At 40.9% G+C, this 17,972-nt stretch overlaps 1 protein-coding gene across 3 annotated transcripts in view; it reads right to left on the bottom strand.

Moving 5' to 3' along the window:
- The window catches only part of shank3a (SH3 and multiple ankyrin repeat domains 3a), a 245,793-nt gene that overhangs the window by 158,985 nt on the left and 68,836 nt on the right, over positions 1-17,972 (bottom strand). For all 3 annotated transcript variants that reach the window (XM_024803193.2, XM_076885709.1, XM_076885710.1), the window contains one exon: positions 13,980-14,486. In XM_024803193.2, coding sequence (XP_024658961.2) covers positions 13,980-14,285 — 306 coding nt within the window. In that variant the 5' untranslated portion in view covers positions 14,286-14,486. The remainder of the gene's footprint in view (positions 1-13,979; positions 14,487-17,972) is intronic.

Below are 17,972 nucleotides of genomic sequence, written 5' to 3'. Positions count from 1 at the left end.
GATGCCAGTCACAGCCCAGGGTCTTCAGACATTCCGGTAAATTCTTGGAGAAATATCAGCATAATATCCACTGTGTTTCTTGCTTTATAAAAACAATCAGTACAGTGGCACACAATGCAAGTGTGCGTCCCAGGTCACACTGCTTCCTGTATGCCTTCCCTGTTGTCATTCCACAAACGACAACCCTTCACTTTATCAGCTTACCTGCATGCAGAATCTCGGATACTTTTATCGCTACTGATTTCACTCTTTGCCAGGTTGCTGAGACTTGGATGTGTCTGCAGTACAAAGAAAACAACTCCTAAATGGAAAAAGTGGATGACCACACCATGAAGCCACACATCTAAGTCTAGCCCAAGCTGTGCAGTTGAGTCAGTCACAGACCACACTGGTATTTTTTTTCTGGTAATAAAGTCAAGTAGAATTAAAAAATGCAGCAGCATAAATGGAGATAAAATGCATTTAGGTGGGTTACTGCTTAGAGCGACCCTTCAACTTGTTACTTCTAAAAATCTAAAAACACAGTATAAACAGTTAATGATTATGGATGTAACTTTTAAATCCCTGGATTCATCTCCTGTCCTTTAGGCAAGTTACAATTTCTCTAATTTGCTGAAAGAATAACCTTATCATTTTAGTCTTTATTAACTGGTGAGTAGATATCATTTTCATGTCCTATACTTGCATAAAACTATTAGTAACAGCTCTTAAAATAAATATTTTATTATATTTGTCCATCTAAATTTTATCATTGAGGCTAAATAAATCCAAAGGGTCACTTCTTCAGAACAGATTCAACAAAAACCTCAATATTGCAACCTTCATAAAGATATGACTAAAACCATGTATGCCAGCTGGGAATAGTCAGGTTATCTTATGACCAAACATTTTGGCAGTTGCAGTAAATTCAGATCACTGCATCACACAAACCTCAGTGTTGTTGATCTACACTGACATGTTCTCTCATGCAGCACAAAGTCATGGCACTTACATACATATAGCCAGAATTACCCAGTTACTGAGCATACGAACACACACAACATGATATGAGTTCACACATTAGTAGTTTAAGGGTGAGACAGAGACATACTTTAATTAGGGACTCTAAGGAGAACACAGAAGAAGCGTGAGAAATTATTAGCACTAAGCTAAAAGCTAAAACTGGGGGTCAAGGCACATGTCAGGTTGCGCACTTATTTATTTTATTATAAAATATAAAAATAACTGGGTACTCACAAAACTAGCTAAAATAGGATACATTGTCTTTAGTTTTGTTCATATTAGTCAAATTTGTTATTGCACGACACTTTCTTTCACATCTTTGTGTCTTCACTTGGGAGTTCACACACAGACAACTGCACTTAAAAAGTGCTGTATTTATACACACCAGCACGCCCGTCCAACTGCTTTTTAACACAAATATCTAATCAACCAATCACATGGCAGCACCTCTGTGTATTTTGACAGGTAGACATGGTTAAGATGACCTGCTAAAGTTCAAACCGAGCATTAGAATGGGGAAGAAAGGCAATTTAAGTGCTGGTTGCCAGATGGACTGGTCTAAGTACTTCAGAAATTACCGATCTCTTGGGATTTTCCCATGAAACCATCTCTAGGGTTTATGTAGAATGGTTTAAAAAAGAAAAATAGGCAGTGCTGTGCAGTTCTCTGAATGTAAATACTCTGTTGATGTCAGAGCTCAGAGGACAATTTTAAAAAAAGCTTTGAGCTAACATAACAGCAATCCAAACTCATATCACAACTTCTAAAACAAAGGTATGCAGACAAGCATCTCTGAATGAACAACACTTCAAAACTTGAAGCAGATGAAGCACAGCAGCATAAGTTCAAGCCATTCATGTCAACTAAAAGCAGTAAACCGAAGCTATAAATCATACAGGCTTGCAAAAGTTGGACAATAATTTAATTCAGTGCAGTTCAATTTTATTTATATAGCACAAATCACAGTCACCTCAAGACAATTTATACTAAACAAGGTAAAGACCCTTCAATTTTCAATAATAAAATAGAAGATCTAAAATATGTTCCCTGGACTGATAACTCTCAATTTCTGCTGAAAATATGCCTTGTATCAAAGGCTGAGGTTGTTGGTGATGTAATGGTGTGGGAGATCACTTTTATGGCACACTTTGGGCTCCTTAGCATAAAATGAGCATCATTCCAACGCCGCTGCCTACCTGAGCGTTATTACTGGCCATGTCGATCCCTTTATGACCACACTGTACTCATCTTTGGATGGCTGCTTCCAGCAGGATAATGTTCCATGTCACAAAGCTCAGCTCAGCTCAAACTGGTGTCTTGAACATGACAATGAGTTTACTTAAATAGCCTCCACAGTCACCAGATCTAAACCAGGGATGTACCTACAAATCTTCGCCAACTGTGAAATGGTATCATAATGGTTTATTATTGCAGTACGTTTTCCGAACTTGTTAAAAAATGCCACTGACAAGTATACTCCATGTTATAAGAACTCTTTAGAATCTTCTACTTCTCATCTGTCTCATTCAGACACCATGTTCTTTATGCATGCATAATTGGACAAGGACACACACCAGCACACGCAACAAATATCGATTAAAGTCCTCTTTTCCATTACTGTTGACAGGCGAGACTGATATGCCAACAAGATTTACAGTTAACGCCAGTCATCACTGAGATATGAACACTCCAATAAGACACAGACTCAGAACTGCATAGGCACATAAACACTTAGATACTACACAGCGATTTGCAATAAATAAATACGTTTGTACCTGCTTTTACTCTTTTTTGCATTTTGGATTAGATTACTTTGAAACATTTTTAAAACCTTCACTATAAAAACTGTATTTTTAACCAAACCCCATTTTGATTTATCCAGCAGCTAACTGTGAAATTACAACCTGGCTGCTCTATAAGCATCCGTGTGATAAAATCAATTCGATCTAGAGAAGCAGAGAGTTCAAGGTAGGTAAGACAACACTGTGTGCGTAATCTTTTAAAAATTTTAGCACCGCATCAAGACAGTGTGCGAACCTACACTTAGACAGAAGATTTTTTTGTCTTTTATATGCAACCAAAACTAATTATGTCATGGTTATTCTTTTTCATGAGCCACAAAGACTGTTTATCTGTTGCTAAGTGATTTATTTCACTACAGTTAAAACAGTAGAAGCTGAGCTCCTCTGCTGAGAATAGAGGGCTGTAGCAGTTCACTACTGTAGTGCAGGCTATTGGAAATGTCTGTATTGCCTAGGGGCTTCCTTTTTCCCATTGGCTGCAAAGAAGAGAGTCTTACTGTATTGACTTCAAGTATTGTGTTTAAAATGTCTCCAAGAGCACCATCTACTGCACATAGCATTTGATTTTAACTTGATGGTCAAACAGCTGAAGGCTTATGCAATTAGATGCTTTTGGCTTGAAACACAGGACATGCCAGCCATCTATATCTATATAAGCATTGTTGGTTATAGATATAATATTACAATGGAGAGGGATGTCCTCCCTGCACAAACACAATTAATATCTAGACCACTCTTGTGACAAAAGGTCAGTCTGACTGGGCTAATATTAATATCTCTTTATATTCCCAGGCTTCTCTCAGACTAGACTCAGGAAAAAGATAAAAATGAGGATAACACACAAAAGACAGAAAGGGCTAAAAAAGTAATACAGAGGAAAAAAAGCAATGGATTGGTATAAAAAGATCAATGAAACAATCACAGTATTTAATGAGAAATAACTTTCCTATAGTTAGAGCTTGACCGCAGGGGTCCTATTCCTCTGCGGGGCAACCTGCATATGGCCAATAAAGCATTCATTCAATTCAATTCAATTCAAACTAATATTGTAATGAAAAATGTTAAAGTAAAGAAGAAACACTGTAGAATATATATATACTGGAAGTGCTGGGTTCGAAGGACCACTTGTAGAATATATATATACTGGAAGTGCTGGGTATACAAGTCTGGCCTAAGTCTTCGGTCAGAAAGACTGCAGCGGTCCAGGAGTTTAGTTCACCGTCTTTAATGAAGCTTCACAGAAGATATGCACTTATAATTGTGGCAGGTGCAGTATCGGTGACTATAAGTATGGTTGTAGTCTCATTAATGCACACGGAATCACACAAACTGCGATACAACTGCCATGCTCTGCTGCTGCTTTTCGTCCCTCACTCTCCCTCTGCGTGATGCGCACATGATCACTGGTGCGCTCATTTGGGTGCGCTTGGTTCTTGCCTCTAGACATCCTGAGGCCGAGTCAGCAGGGAATTTGCACAAACACCCTTCAGTCACTGTACGAGTGTTGATAATGTACAGCTTGTCTACCACAGGCAACTCTTCAACATCCCTGACAGCAACAATGTTTATAATGTCACAAACACAACAACCTGCTGATGTGAGTTGACTAAAGCATGAATGAGTTAATAAATAACTACACATAAAACTTTAAGAGAAACCTGTTCATGTTTTGTGTGTCTAAAAGAAAAAAAAAAAGAGCCAATAAAGCATTTTTAAATCACCAACTATTAGTATCAGTCTTAAAAATCCTATATTATTATGACTTGACATAATAATAATAATTTAAGAATAACCATAACCTTGGTTGATCATTTCAGGACACTAATATATTGTCTATACTATTATTATTTTGATAATATCAACAAGAAATAACTAATCAAACTAACCCAGATCGTATGAATAACAACACACAACTAAGCCCAATTACAGAAACAGAGTTCGAGATTTAACACAGTTGCCAATCTTCTCAGGAGTGGATGTTCCAAATTCACCCCAAGGTGAACAAACCACCAGACTTTTGGAGCAATGTCCTCTGGACAGGTGAGACCAAGAGGTTTAATCATAAAGCACAGTGCCATGTTTAGAGAAAACCAAACACAGCATATCAACAAACACCTCATATTGGTGGATGGGTGACGTTTAGATGACTTTTTATTATTTTCATTCATTATTATGCATCAAGATGTAAAAGCTATGCAATAAAGATGAGAGTAATTAAATTTTGGGGGGGTCAAGTACAGTTCTAATACAAGAAAAGAACCTTAAAGCAACAACCACGAGGGTTGGCTTTGTGGATAGCTTATTTTAGCTATCCTGCTACAAATTTGATGTTTTCATTCACTCTCGCTTGTAATACCTCTGCTTTCTGTGGTAAGCTCACTGCAGAATACCTGCTCAGCACCAATGAGCCAAAACATGCTCTTAGCAACTTACTGTTGAACATGGAAGCTTGTCAGACACATAAAACGCTTCTAAAAAGGTAGTTAACAAAATTAACAGTTTACAAACTTAACAATATCTCCAAAGGTTAATACTGTTCATCTGGACTAGCGTTTTGTGGGAGAAACGTTTCGTCACTCATCCAAGTGACTTCTTCAGTCTCAGCTGACTGCAGGTTTCCCCAATCTTATAAACAGTACATTTGCATAATGACTGAAACCAGCCCACTGAAGGAACAATGGGCTGGGAGGTCAGTTCCTTAATCTTAATTATGCAAATTCTCATGACCACTGACCAAACCCACTGATCTATAGGGCTTTGGAGCGTGATGTCACGGGGGGTGGGCGTGGAAAGGATTTTGGCCCGATCCGCCATTTTGGGGGTCTAGCGCAAGTGAAAAGGGAGCGAAGTCACACACAACAGCCATGGTTCGTATTTGCTGTGTGGTCGGCTGCAATGTTCGATCGCACGACCGGCAAGAGAATAAGCTTGAAAAGGGTTTATCTTTTAATTCTTTCCCAACCCGGAAGCAACATGAGGCAGCTCGTGTATCGATGTTACCAAACGAAGGCGTCCAGCCTGGATAGCAGCTGTGAGACGAGCTGACGTGTAGTTCTCTTCCATCTCCAAATATCTGTTGGTGCTCCAGACATTTTCATTCCGGTAAGTTCTAAATATGTTCATATCACTCTTTATAGCCTATTAGTTTTATTTTCTATGCGCTCTGCGGTCATAGCAAATTAGAACAAACATCCTACTGAGTGATTTTGCAGAACTACCTTCTATCAATAGAGATGCTAATTATTTGGCATTATTGCAGCAAACCAGCCTATGAAATGGATGAAACATCGTGACTGGGTTCCAGTGCTACAAAAGGGACCTGCTTCAAACATACCACCATGCCAATCAGATTACTTCTTCCATGTGAGGGTGAAGAGGTGACCCTCCTGGATAAGATGGTGAAGGTTTGCTGCGTTTTGGTGAACAGTGTGATAATAAAACCAGGGAAAAATGAAACCTGCTCCTGTTAAATATTCTTAAGTATTGTGCTGTTAAAATTGCTGTATTTTTTCAAAAGATACAGTAAATAATGTTAGTAGTGGGTGATGTCATGTAAACACTCATGATTTTGTGTAAACATTTTGTCATTTGTAAACTATAAATGACATGGATTCTACATTGTAACTGATGTGATGTTCTATAAGGTGGTTTCAATAAAAAAAAAAAAAAAGAGGCAGAAATTAGTTTGTTTCTTTATTCAACTTTTGAACAGTGGTACTCAGTCAGTATATATTCAGTAAATGCAAATTATTTACACGGCAGTGCACTACAGGCATAAATCTAGACCCCTAGATAAAACATTATGGGTCATTCCCACAACCCACAGCTTTACTGTGTTCCAGCAAAGTATCCAATAGCAGTGACAACTCCTCCAAAGTAGCAGGTGGGATTTTTCTGTTTTGAGGACCCCTCCTTTTACCTGTCACTACAGATGGTCTGAGGGGCCGATGGCGCAATATGGCAGCCTCGCTTCTGTCAGTCTGCCCCAGGGCAGCTGTGGCTACAACTGTAGCTTGCTTCCACCAGTGTATGAATGTGAGAGTGAATGAATAGTGGTATTGTAAAGCGCTTTGGGTGCCTTGAAAAGCGCTATATAAATCCAATCCATTATTATTATTATTATTATTATTATGTTTTGATTGAGAGCCTTTTTTTGGGCAGCTGAAGAGGAGAAGTCTATCTTATGGCCAACCTCTGGCTGTATCTTGGTCATATTACCCAGCAAAACCCAGTATGCAGGTTCATCTGTAACAGTCCTTGTGCCACAGATCAACACTGTTGCTTCTACATTAAACAGAAGAGCAGCGACATGGCTGCAGGTCTCTGCGACTCCGGCCATACAGGTGCAGTGCGCGGCTTCAACCTTCCCTGTGATGCTCACAGTGACCCATGGCTGCAATGCTGGTTCATTCAGTCTTTGAGAGTGCAGGACCTGAAACACACACAGACAAAGTTCATTTAAAGACAAGAACTAATGAGCCAAGGCAGACATAAATGTGTTTAATCTACTTTATCATAAATGTAACAAAGTGTTTAGAAAGTTAGCACATACATGTAATTTTTCATTTCTTTTTCCATCTATAGAACGCTGCATGTTATATTCTAAATCTGCCTGTTCTCTGTCAGAAACCTGCCTGCAGAAAATGAACCTAAAGGATGTAATGCAAGGATGTCATCACTTTAGAGATGGAGAAAGCATAAAGTGACAATTATGAATCACTTAATATGATAAGGAGATTCTGCAGGTCATTGATCAATATATAAAATTAAAATAAAATGTATTTTTAGTGACACAAGATACAAACATGGAAGCAAGATGTATAATTAGAATTATTTATAATAAATATGAATAAATTAGTGCAATTTCTTTAACCATAAAGAATAACAATCCTTCAGGACAGTGTCACATCAATGCACTGAACTCACTATGTTATCCACCTAACAGCCTCCACATGTTCTCACTGTAATTTCCCCTCATGAATGAATTTATGCTGCACTAATCTGAATGTTTGCAGGGAAATCAAACGCATTTCACTCGCAGTACTCGAGCTGACTTACCTTTGCTTGAATGACGACTTGTACGCGCTGACTCCACAGACAAGGTACGAGAATATGTCAGGCTACATCAATAGCGGTTGGTCTTCAGGGTTTCTACTCCACGGCCGTATTTCATACGGGTCCACATTTCCGATGCACGCTATTTTCTGCAAGTACCGCTGCTTCGCCTCTGGACGCAATCGGTCTCTATACAGTTCATTCTCTTTTGAGCCGCTTTTAAGCATCTTTCTTGTAGTCGTCATTCTAACACAGTGTGTTTGGTTTGATTCGTAGACCCCGAAAATGGCGCTGCGCTCCCATAATGCATTGCGGCGTGACGTCAACTCCAAAGCCCTATAGCCATGAGTACCATTCACAGAGAGTTGGGGAATGGCTGCAATCACAGCATTGTAAGATGGCAAAAGATGTATCCTTAGGCCCCCTCCTCGATTCAGAGATGGTCTTTCCCTTTTCACGTAAATGGCCTCCTTGACTCCGCGCTCAAACCAGCGTTCCTCCCTGTCCAGGATGTGTACATCCTCATCCTTGAAAGAGTGTCCACTCGCCTGTAGGTGTAAATAGACTGCAGAGTCCTGGCCTGATGAGGTAGCTCTTCTGTGTTGTGCCATCCGCTATAAATCCTGGCAATCCTCCTGGCACTTAACAGCGTACACTATGTTACTCTGTTTGTGTCGGGGGACCCGATCCTTGGGGTGGACCAATTTTTGGCGCAGCGTGTTTTGGGGTTTAAAAGCCACAGAAACCCGGTGTTTAGAAAAAATGCATCTCAAGTGCTCCGATACTCCTGACACATATGGGATCACTACAGGTTTTTGCTTGGGCAGCGGTTGTCCTTCTCAAAAAAAAAAAAAAAAAAAAAAACACTTAACAATAGTATCAACTGGACAAAAAATAAAAAACAAACAAACTAAAGAAACAGATCGTTTGAGTCAAGGTGTCTGTGTCAGTATTTGGACTGAAAAGTTGCGTTCTTAGTCCTGAATTATTTTCGGGGGCTTGAGCTCAGTCCAGGTCTGTTAATATTTGGTTTCTGCTTCTAAATCTCAATCCATCCATTTTCTTAACAACTTATCCAACTGAGTTGCAGGGAGCTGGAGCCTATCCCAGCTGACACTGAGTGAGAGATGAGCTACAGCCAGGGCAGGTCATCAGAGAGACAGACTACCACTCACACCTACACCCGCACCAATTTACTAGATACACAGGGAAATCCCTTCTCTACTCAGAAAGGCACCAGCAGAACTGTTAATTTGGGTAACACCAGGATAACAGAACTGAAATCATATTTGTTTTTCAGCTACTAAATTTTGCAGCCTGCATTCAACCAATCTACAGTGTAAATCAGGTAGCAGTACTGATTAACAAGTTACTAAACGACAGGTCCTCACTCTTACTGGCTAAGGAAAACAACAGTTGCATATTTGGAAATACGTCAAAATATCATCTGGACTGACGATGCAGGCAGATGGTAGTTAAACAAGAACACACAAAAGGGACAAAAGAGATTAATCTGCCAGGAGGCTACACAGCAGGTACTCAAAACATGAAGACCACATGTTCCACAGAGTACAAAAATGACATAAGGCATAACTGTCACTGGATATATACTCGGTAAATTGGCCAAGAAAAGAATTTGACGCTGATGATATAAAAACAACTTGAACTTTTTTTTTAGCTTTTTTTCAATTTCTGAAATTTCCACTTGAAAACAAAAATCCTATTATTTATTCAGCAACAGATTTACAACTGTGAGGTCAAAATGACAAGCCTTGGGGTTAATGGAGAAGAGACATTTTTAAACTTATAGTCTATTTTCCACATCACGAGATCAAAATTAAATTTAACAGTCCTACAAAAACTGTCATTTTTTACTTTGACTAATAAAAATTCTAAATTTGAATAATTGAGATGGCGTTTGAACAATTAGTCACTAGCACAGACTTTTTAAAAATTTCAACAGCACAAAAAAGACAGCAGGGATGAACCAGCATTGGATTTACACATAACAGACAAGTATCTTTAGTGACTTTATTTCTAGCATCCTGTCAGCAGCCTTTGAATTTCTTTAGTTAGCTTAAAGTAAAAAGGCTAAAAATAACAGAGTTTAACAGGTATAAAGCTGGATTTTTGCACCAACTAAGCCATCCTCAGTCAGCTGAAAACATGGTCTATCTTGGAACGGTTTGTCGTGCACAGGAAATTGAACAAGGAGAAGTGGGGCAGGCCTAATAAGCAAAACGAAAACTTTACTAGTATGTAAAAGTTATGTCTTCAGGGTTTCAGTGGAAGGGTCGCTTTGCAAAAGCCATTTTAAAGAAAGGGAAACAGGGAGAAATGACTGAACAATGCCAAATTATACAAGAACTGGAGTGAAAATCAATGGAGTGATGAAACCAAGTTTGAAATTTTGGGTTCAATGGGTTCCATCGGTTTTGGGTGGAACACTGAAAAGTGCAATCATATGTTTAAACACCACACAGTAAAGTCTGGAATCTGCCTGATTGGCAACAGCATAATTTTTTTGCATTGATTCCAAACACACTGCCAATGCAGCAAAACTATACCATGGAGAGAAAACCGCACAATGGAACACTCCCCAGCATGTGGACCTCGACATTATTGAAGCAGTGTGGGATCATCTTAACAGAGAACAGAACAAAAGGCAGCAAACATCCAAAGAAGATGCTCTTCAAGAAGCCTGGAGAACTATTCCTGAAGACTTCTTAAGACTGCCTCAACTTCAATAAATTGCTGCACCTATTTTGTATTTTCCTAGCAAAATATAACGAAACTAGCGGTGACTCAAGACTTTTGAAGAGTACTGTAGAATGAAAAATGTCAAGGACAATGTCTTTCATGAAATATTAAGCCTACATATGTACATGTGCCAAATGTTTCCAGAAAATAACTTACTCAGACAGCAGTTCAAGACAGTAGCAGACAGGAAAAACAGGGTACCTTATAAGCCAACTACACAGGCAGACAGAAGAGGTGGAAAAAAATTCAAAAACAACAGAAAAGACAAAGAGGGCATCACAAAGTGCTAAGTCCAGCACAAAAGGATGTAAAGTGTAAGGAGGGACACCATATGCTGCTACATGCAAGCATGTGAACAGGAAAATATGCACAGAGACAATGAAAGGGCCTTCAAGATGTCTATTTCAGTTCGACCCAATAAGATGCAGCAACTATTGTTACAAACAAGAGAGCTGAAACCTCGAGCTTCCACAAGACAAATGTTTTTTCAAAGAGAAAGCATACTGCGTGTAACCCTCAAACCCAAAGGTCTATATAACAAGACTTGAGGGTTTTTTTTGTTTGTTTTTTGTTTATTTTTAAAATTATTTTCTCAACATCATAATCGTGACAGATTTCTGCATCTGACAGAAAAATGTATTCTGTGAATGGATAAAGAAATGGGATGCACTGAGAGACGTAACACAAAAATAAATGCAGAAGATGGATTAAAGCAGGTAGGCAATAGTGGGGCAGACTATTTACGTGTGTGTCTCCCTCTCTTTTGAGAGATGAATGACACCCATTAGCGGTATTGGGAATCTATCTTTTTTGCTTCTATCACAAAAATAGAATTTTTGTGAAGCTGGGTATGATGAATACCAAATGATACCTATGGTGGGAAAAAAGTACAATCTTTACAAATAATTTCCCAAACACCCCGACCGAACAAAAGGTGGTACTGACTGCTAATGCAACTGTACTATCTCCTGTTGCCAAAATACAGTTAGAGATTAAATGTTTGCCAAAGACTGAACAGTACTTTTATGTAATGACGGACTTGCTTAGAATAAATTGCAAGCTGAATGACTAAAATCCATTAATTTTCTTCCTTAATTTCCATAATTGTCTTCCATAATTTTAACACCACTCTTTATTTTACTCCATCACCTAACCAGACCTGAAGAAGAAATTCTCAAAACACAGTTCACATGCAAGAATAGCACCAGAAATAATACCCCTACTTCAGATTAATTAGGCTGAAAAAATACTGGGAACTCAACATAATAGGTCAGAGATTGAGAAAGGAATTGTGAAGGAACTATTAACTATTTTATACTCTGGCTTTACTGCATATTGGGCTGTGCTCCACCCTAATTTCTCGCAGAAAAGGGAAAATGTTGCCCAGCAGGATCTTTGCATGGTGCTTCATTCTCCTGATCTAGGCTTGAAACACAGCAGGAGATGTGTAATCCTACTTCAGGCAGACTATTCTAGTGTAATCTCCTGCTTACTCAGAGTACACACGAGTCACTTTTGACTGCTCCATAAAAGATTCAAACTGTCAGAATCTGGCCATCTGTCAGCTGCCTCTATGTTTGTCTGTCAGACTTCAGGCAAACTCTCTGTTTGTCTTTCCCTCCATCACTGTGTCATCCCATATGTGTTCTTGCTTTCTTATCCATATACTGGACTAAATGTGACTGAAACTGAAACTAATAATTCGTGGAGCATCTTAACGTTACATAACCACATTAAGGCAATTCCCCGGGCAATGGGATTAGGAATCATGAACATGAGTGCATGTTTGAGTGTGTAACTGTGTAAGCTTGTAAAACCATGCCCAGGTGTGTGTGTGTGTATTCTTTCATGTAACTGCAAATACTTATTCTATATTATACATATTTGCATGCTGAGAGTTTTGAGTTTGAGCTTGCTTGAAAACATTTTTGTCCACACAGGGCTATTCTATAGCACCTTTGGGGAATTCTCTACTTTCTTTTCAGCTGCCTTCCTTTTATTTCCTGCCTTTATTCCTGGCATTCGGTGCTGGAGCCTCACTAAGATACAATGGGTCATTTCAGCCAAGTATCCAACGACAATGAGGTAATCAACAACAACAAACAGAGCACCAGCCTCTTGCCTTCGCCATCAATGTCTGCAGAATGAATAGAAACGGGACACTCAGCCTAACTTCTTGCAAAAAGCTTAGTAACTGAGCACAAGTATGTAGCGAATATATATATATATATACACGGAGAGAGAGAGAGAGAGAGAGAGAGAGAGAGAGAGAGAGAGAGAGAGAGAGAGAGAGAGAGAGAGAGAGAGAGAGAGAGAGAGAGAGAGAGAGAGAGAGAGAGAGCGCAGCAATAGCTGCAGACATATAACATGGGGTCAAGATATGTTGAGCTGAACATTTTATTTTACAGCCAATCAAACAGTAAAATGCTATTTCTCAGCAGTTAAGTGCAGTTCCAGGCAATCAAATTGAAGATCCCCGTTAACCTCAAAGAAATGGCACCTTGACACTTCAGTGACAGATGTTCCACTGCACTGCATTACTCAATGTTGTTGAATCTACATGAATGAGATAGCTTGAAAACTGAATGACAGAACTAATTTACTATGTGCCCATTTGTCCTGTTTCACACCACCCTCTGCAGCAATCACATACAGATATGGACACACTTGTGAAGGCGATCAAATGGTTTCAACAGTCTGATGGTTCTGCTTTTATTTTCAGTGGCTGCAATACTACACAGGTACAGGCTACACATTCAGAGAAACTGCAGCTTCATTAGTGGAGGAACAGTGTATGATTGGACCTGTTATACTCTCTGGGCACAGAGCAAACACAGTGGGAAGACGACATGATGAGGTAAAGTTTTACTGTTTAGGTATAACTGTCATGATTCTCTACCTCGTGCCTTCTTGGGCATTTGCAATCACCTCACAGCCTCCGTTACCCCTGATGCCTTTTCCGTTCCTCCCCCTTCCCTCAGACCCCCATTCTCACCCTAAGTGGCCAGTTGTCAAAGTCAGCTGAAGCCCAGTTAATGAAGAGGTAGATTTATTAGCGAGGCAACAGTGGAAAAGGTGGGGAGGGGAGGAGTGGAACCCCCAGAAGCCAGCAAGCAAACACAGCTACTAAGTGTGCATACCAAAAAAAACCAAAACCGAAAACAAGGGAAAAGAAGAGCATGGGTGATAACGATAAAGAGAAGCTGACGGAAAAGACGAAAAATTAAAAGCTGACGATGTTTAAAAGGACAGATAATACATAAAGCCAGCAGTAGAGAGGTAGAAAGCACCTATTCAAAGAGGAAGGGGGAGAGGCAGATTACCTCTCTTTTATACTCTGGCTACAGAATGAGCTCTTACCGTCTGCTGCAAGTCTGGGATTCCAATGCGGATGACCACCGTGTTGCCTGTTGGCTCCTCCATGGGTGCTCTTGCACTGTTGCTACGCTCTGCACTGGGACGGAAAGCCGGAACACCGTGAGGAACGGGAACGCCACTGTCCTCTTCCCGGGAGCTGCTGCTGTCAGTGCTGGCCCCCTGGCTGCCGTTTGCTGCGTGTGTGTGAGGGTGTGTGATTGTGTGTGAGTGTGTGTGTGTGTGCTGCTGCTGGTCCTGCCGTGGAGGGCTCGGTGGCTCATGTTTGCCGGCTGCCGGACGCAGAGGCATGCTCCGTGTTAGAGGCTCGGTCTATCCGTCTCTCTCTCTCTCTCTCTCTCTCGTTCGCTCTTGCTCTCTCTCGCTCTCTCAACACACATTCAAGCACACACACTCATACAGTCAAACACACACGCAACACAAGCACACGCATACACCGATGGCTCTCGCTCACACTACACGCACGCACCGTTTGCAGCATGCATCACTCGCCTGGGAGAGAAAAAAAGGGAGGGAGAGAGAGGAGGGTAGCAAAGGGGGAATGGGCAAAGTGGAGGGGGTAATAGGAGATTACAGAGGGTTGGAGGGTAAAAACACAAAGATAAGTACCCAAGGCAACTTGAAACTAACACTCAAATTAATAATGCAGGGCAACTTTGAAGAAATAACATTCACAGAATAGTGCAAAATCTCTTGTCTGCAACTTACACACAGGATCACCCTAATGCTACTAGCAAAAGCTGAAAACGAATAATGGAGGGACAGCATGAATAAACAATTAGATAAAACATTTTCGGATCATTCGCATTAACTATAGGCGTGTTTGGATAGCGTTAATGACAGCACCACTGCCAATTAATTCGTATAATGACCTCTGCACCCATGGATGTTGCAATATTCATAATGTGACACAGCTGTTGTCACACACTGTTGATCTTGCTGTAGAGTACTAACACTATGGTAATATTAGGACAGCGTGTGTGCGTGTGCGTGTGTGCGTGTATGCTGGCAACGGGAGGGGGATGTTTGTTCAGATCAATGCGGGGCAGGATTTGGCCTTCATGCTTCACTTTATCTATGGGGGGTGTCAGTGATCAAAAGCCTCCCTGGTAAACAGCAACACACAAACAGAACAAACTGCCTTTAATGTTGATGAGGTTTTCGTGGGAGTTTTTCCTCATTGAGGGCTATTTTCATACAGGTCCTAAGGCCAAAACAAATAAACATCAATCTGACCTTGATTTCCATCTAAATGCTTTGTTAAGCAGGGATCCCGAGCGTTTCAAAGTTTGCCATTGTATATGAACAAAGATGCATTATTATTACACTGACCAACATCAACTTGCGTGGCCCCTGTTCTCACATTCAATTGAATTCAAAACTCCAGATAACAGCAGAAATGCTTATCTGCTGAGATTAGTAATTGGACTCTGTGAGCTGTGCTTGAATATAGTCAGTTATTCACACCACAATTTAAACAAGTGATCTCCTCATGGGAAAAAAAATGTGCTGTGAAACATTTGCAGCAGGTCTGTAAATTATTAACCGTGATGTTAAGTCAGTGCTATGCCCCATTGTGTTCTCACTGACATCCTAGTTCAAGCTGACCAGACGGCCCCAAGACAACATTTTCTTATTAGGTGGAATTTAAAGAGAGCGCTTGAATGAGAAAGTGATGAAAGCAAGCGGATAACGCGAGCAACTGAGTACGTGTGCATATATGCAATAGTTTGCAAAGGTTTTAGGCATTAGTGGATTGAGTTGTTATCCGTCAAAGGATGTCCATCAAACAGACACCAGATTCTACAGTATAGTAACAACTCTAAACATGTATCCAGCACCATCACATCACATTGAAGCATATGAGATAGAGAACAGTCTCAAGACAGTGTAAACACACAGTAAAAACTGTAGCAAGTTTCTTAGCAATGACTAGGGCAGCATACTTGCTGAAGAGCTTGAAAAACTGTACACTTGATATACATTGTATGACCAAACCCTAGAGGATTTCTGTTTACAGCACAAATACTGAATAAACACCACCTTGAAGGCATCCTTCATTTATTTTTAGCAATAAAACTTTTTGGTCTATATATATATATATATATATATATATATATATTTATTAGGGGTGCAACGATACTCGTATCGATATTGAACCGTTCGATACAGTGCTTTCGGTTCCGTACGCATTTGTACAAATTTGTAATTTATTTGATCAGCTTTCCTTCTGACGATGCTGTCTGTGTTGAGCGCTCAGTGAATCTGCGTTCGACTACTCCGCCTAGGCTGCACTGTCGAGCGCAGATCCACTGAGCATTCAACACAGACAGCATCGTCAGAAGGAAGAGTGCAGGGCAAGCTAGCGAGACAGAAGTTAAGCTCTCCTTGCAACATGGCAAATTGAACCTCCCCTACCCTCATTCAGATCTGGCGTTTGGAATTATTTTGGTTTTCATGTGACATATGACCCTGAAGGTAAGCGCGTCATGGACTAAAGTAAAACAGTATGTTGGATGTGCCACGCAATGCTGAATTGGCCGTCTAGCCCCACGCAGGGGTAGCTCGTTAACGGAGATTTACCGTGTTGTGGCGTTAACGTCATTTCAACGAGATTAACGCTGACAGCACTAGTGGGAACACAACGAATATGACTGCACATTTACACCGACATCATCCTAGTGCAAAGACAAGTGGAAGCAGACAAAAACAACAAGCATGCATGCTACAAACTTTACCTGAGTCATTTAGACAGCCGTTAGCACATGATTCTCCTTATGGGGACCTGATATGTTTAATATTGTGGCGAGCTCAGACAAGGAGGAGACGGAGGTATCGTTTGGTCTTGCTTCCCGTGAGCTAGCCAGGGAGCACAGCCGTTTATTGACATCTGCAGAAGAACACTGCCGCTAGCTAACTGCTCAGCGCGGCAACCGCACAGCAACAACAACACACAGAGCGCCCTCTGACCCCGGAAGGACACACCGTCGCAGCGAGAGGGCGTCACCCGTCACTATGGCAACATAAACAAAACATAACTGTACAAACAGAACCCCGAACAGCCCTGACCCGCTACATAGCCCCCACCTAAGGGGTCAGTCGTCCCCGACGACCCCATTACCCCACACAAAGTCCTGCAAATGTCCAGGTGCCTTCTTTTGGCGCACCGGCCGGTCACGACCGGCGAGGGAAAAGTCACTCGGGTCAGAACATGGGGTACCACCATCATCCCACTTCTGACACCAATGTGGCGAGCTCAGACAGCGAGGAGACGGAGGTGTCGTTTGGTCTTGCTTCCCGTGAGCTAGCCAGGGAGCACAGCCGTTTATTGACATCTGCAGAAGAACACTGCTGCTAGCTAACTGCTCAGCGCGGCAACCGCACGGCAACAACAACAACACAGGGCGCCCTCTGACCCCGGAAGGACAACGTCGCAGCGAGAGGGCGTCACCCGTCACTATGGCAACATAAACAAAACATAACTGTACAAACAGAACCCCGAACAGCCCTGACCCGCTACAATATGCTGCTGAGAATATAGCCCAGAAGAGGCGTATAGTATAGCTTTTATTTTGGAAAGAGCCATTTCTCTGTAATAAACTCTCTTTTCCAAAGATGAGTGATTCCTCAATCAGATACAGGTGTTACCGCGCCAGATCCGCGGCCCCGAACCGTAGTAAGGAAACCTCTGGCAGTTACTTGAAGGTTCCGTAACTGACTCGTAGCCGGTGTTGTGCCAAAAAGTGATTGTCTGCCAAAAAAGTGATTTCCAGTGTTTCTGTGTATTTTTTATGTGTAATATCTTTACGTATGTTCGTAAATAGACTTCGGTGAACAGGGGATACAAAGGGGTTACATAAAGAATTAAAAATTATCTGTTTTTTAAGTATCTTTACAACTTGTACTTACATTATAACCAATCCGGTCCTTTATCCCCACTTAAAATATTTTTACAGAACTATTGTAATATTTGCTGCC

This window comes from Maylandia zebra, linkage group LG7 (assembly GCF_041146795.1).
Source record: "Maylandia zebra isolate NMK-2024a linkage group LG7, Mzebra_GT3a, whole genome shotgun sequence".
Taxonomy (NCBI): domain Eukaryota; kingdom Metazoa; phylum Chordata; class Actinopteri; order Cichliformes; family Cichlidae; genus Maylandia; species Maylandia zebra.
The sequence above is the reverse complement of the archived record's forward strand: the minus strand, read 5'-3'. Positions and strand labels throughout refer to the sequence as shown.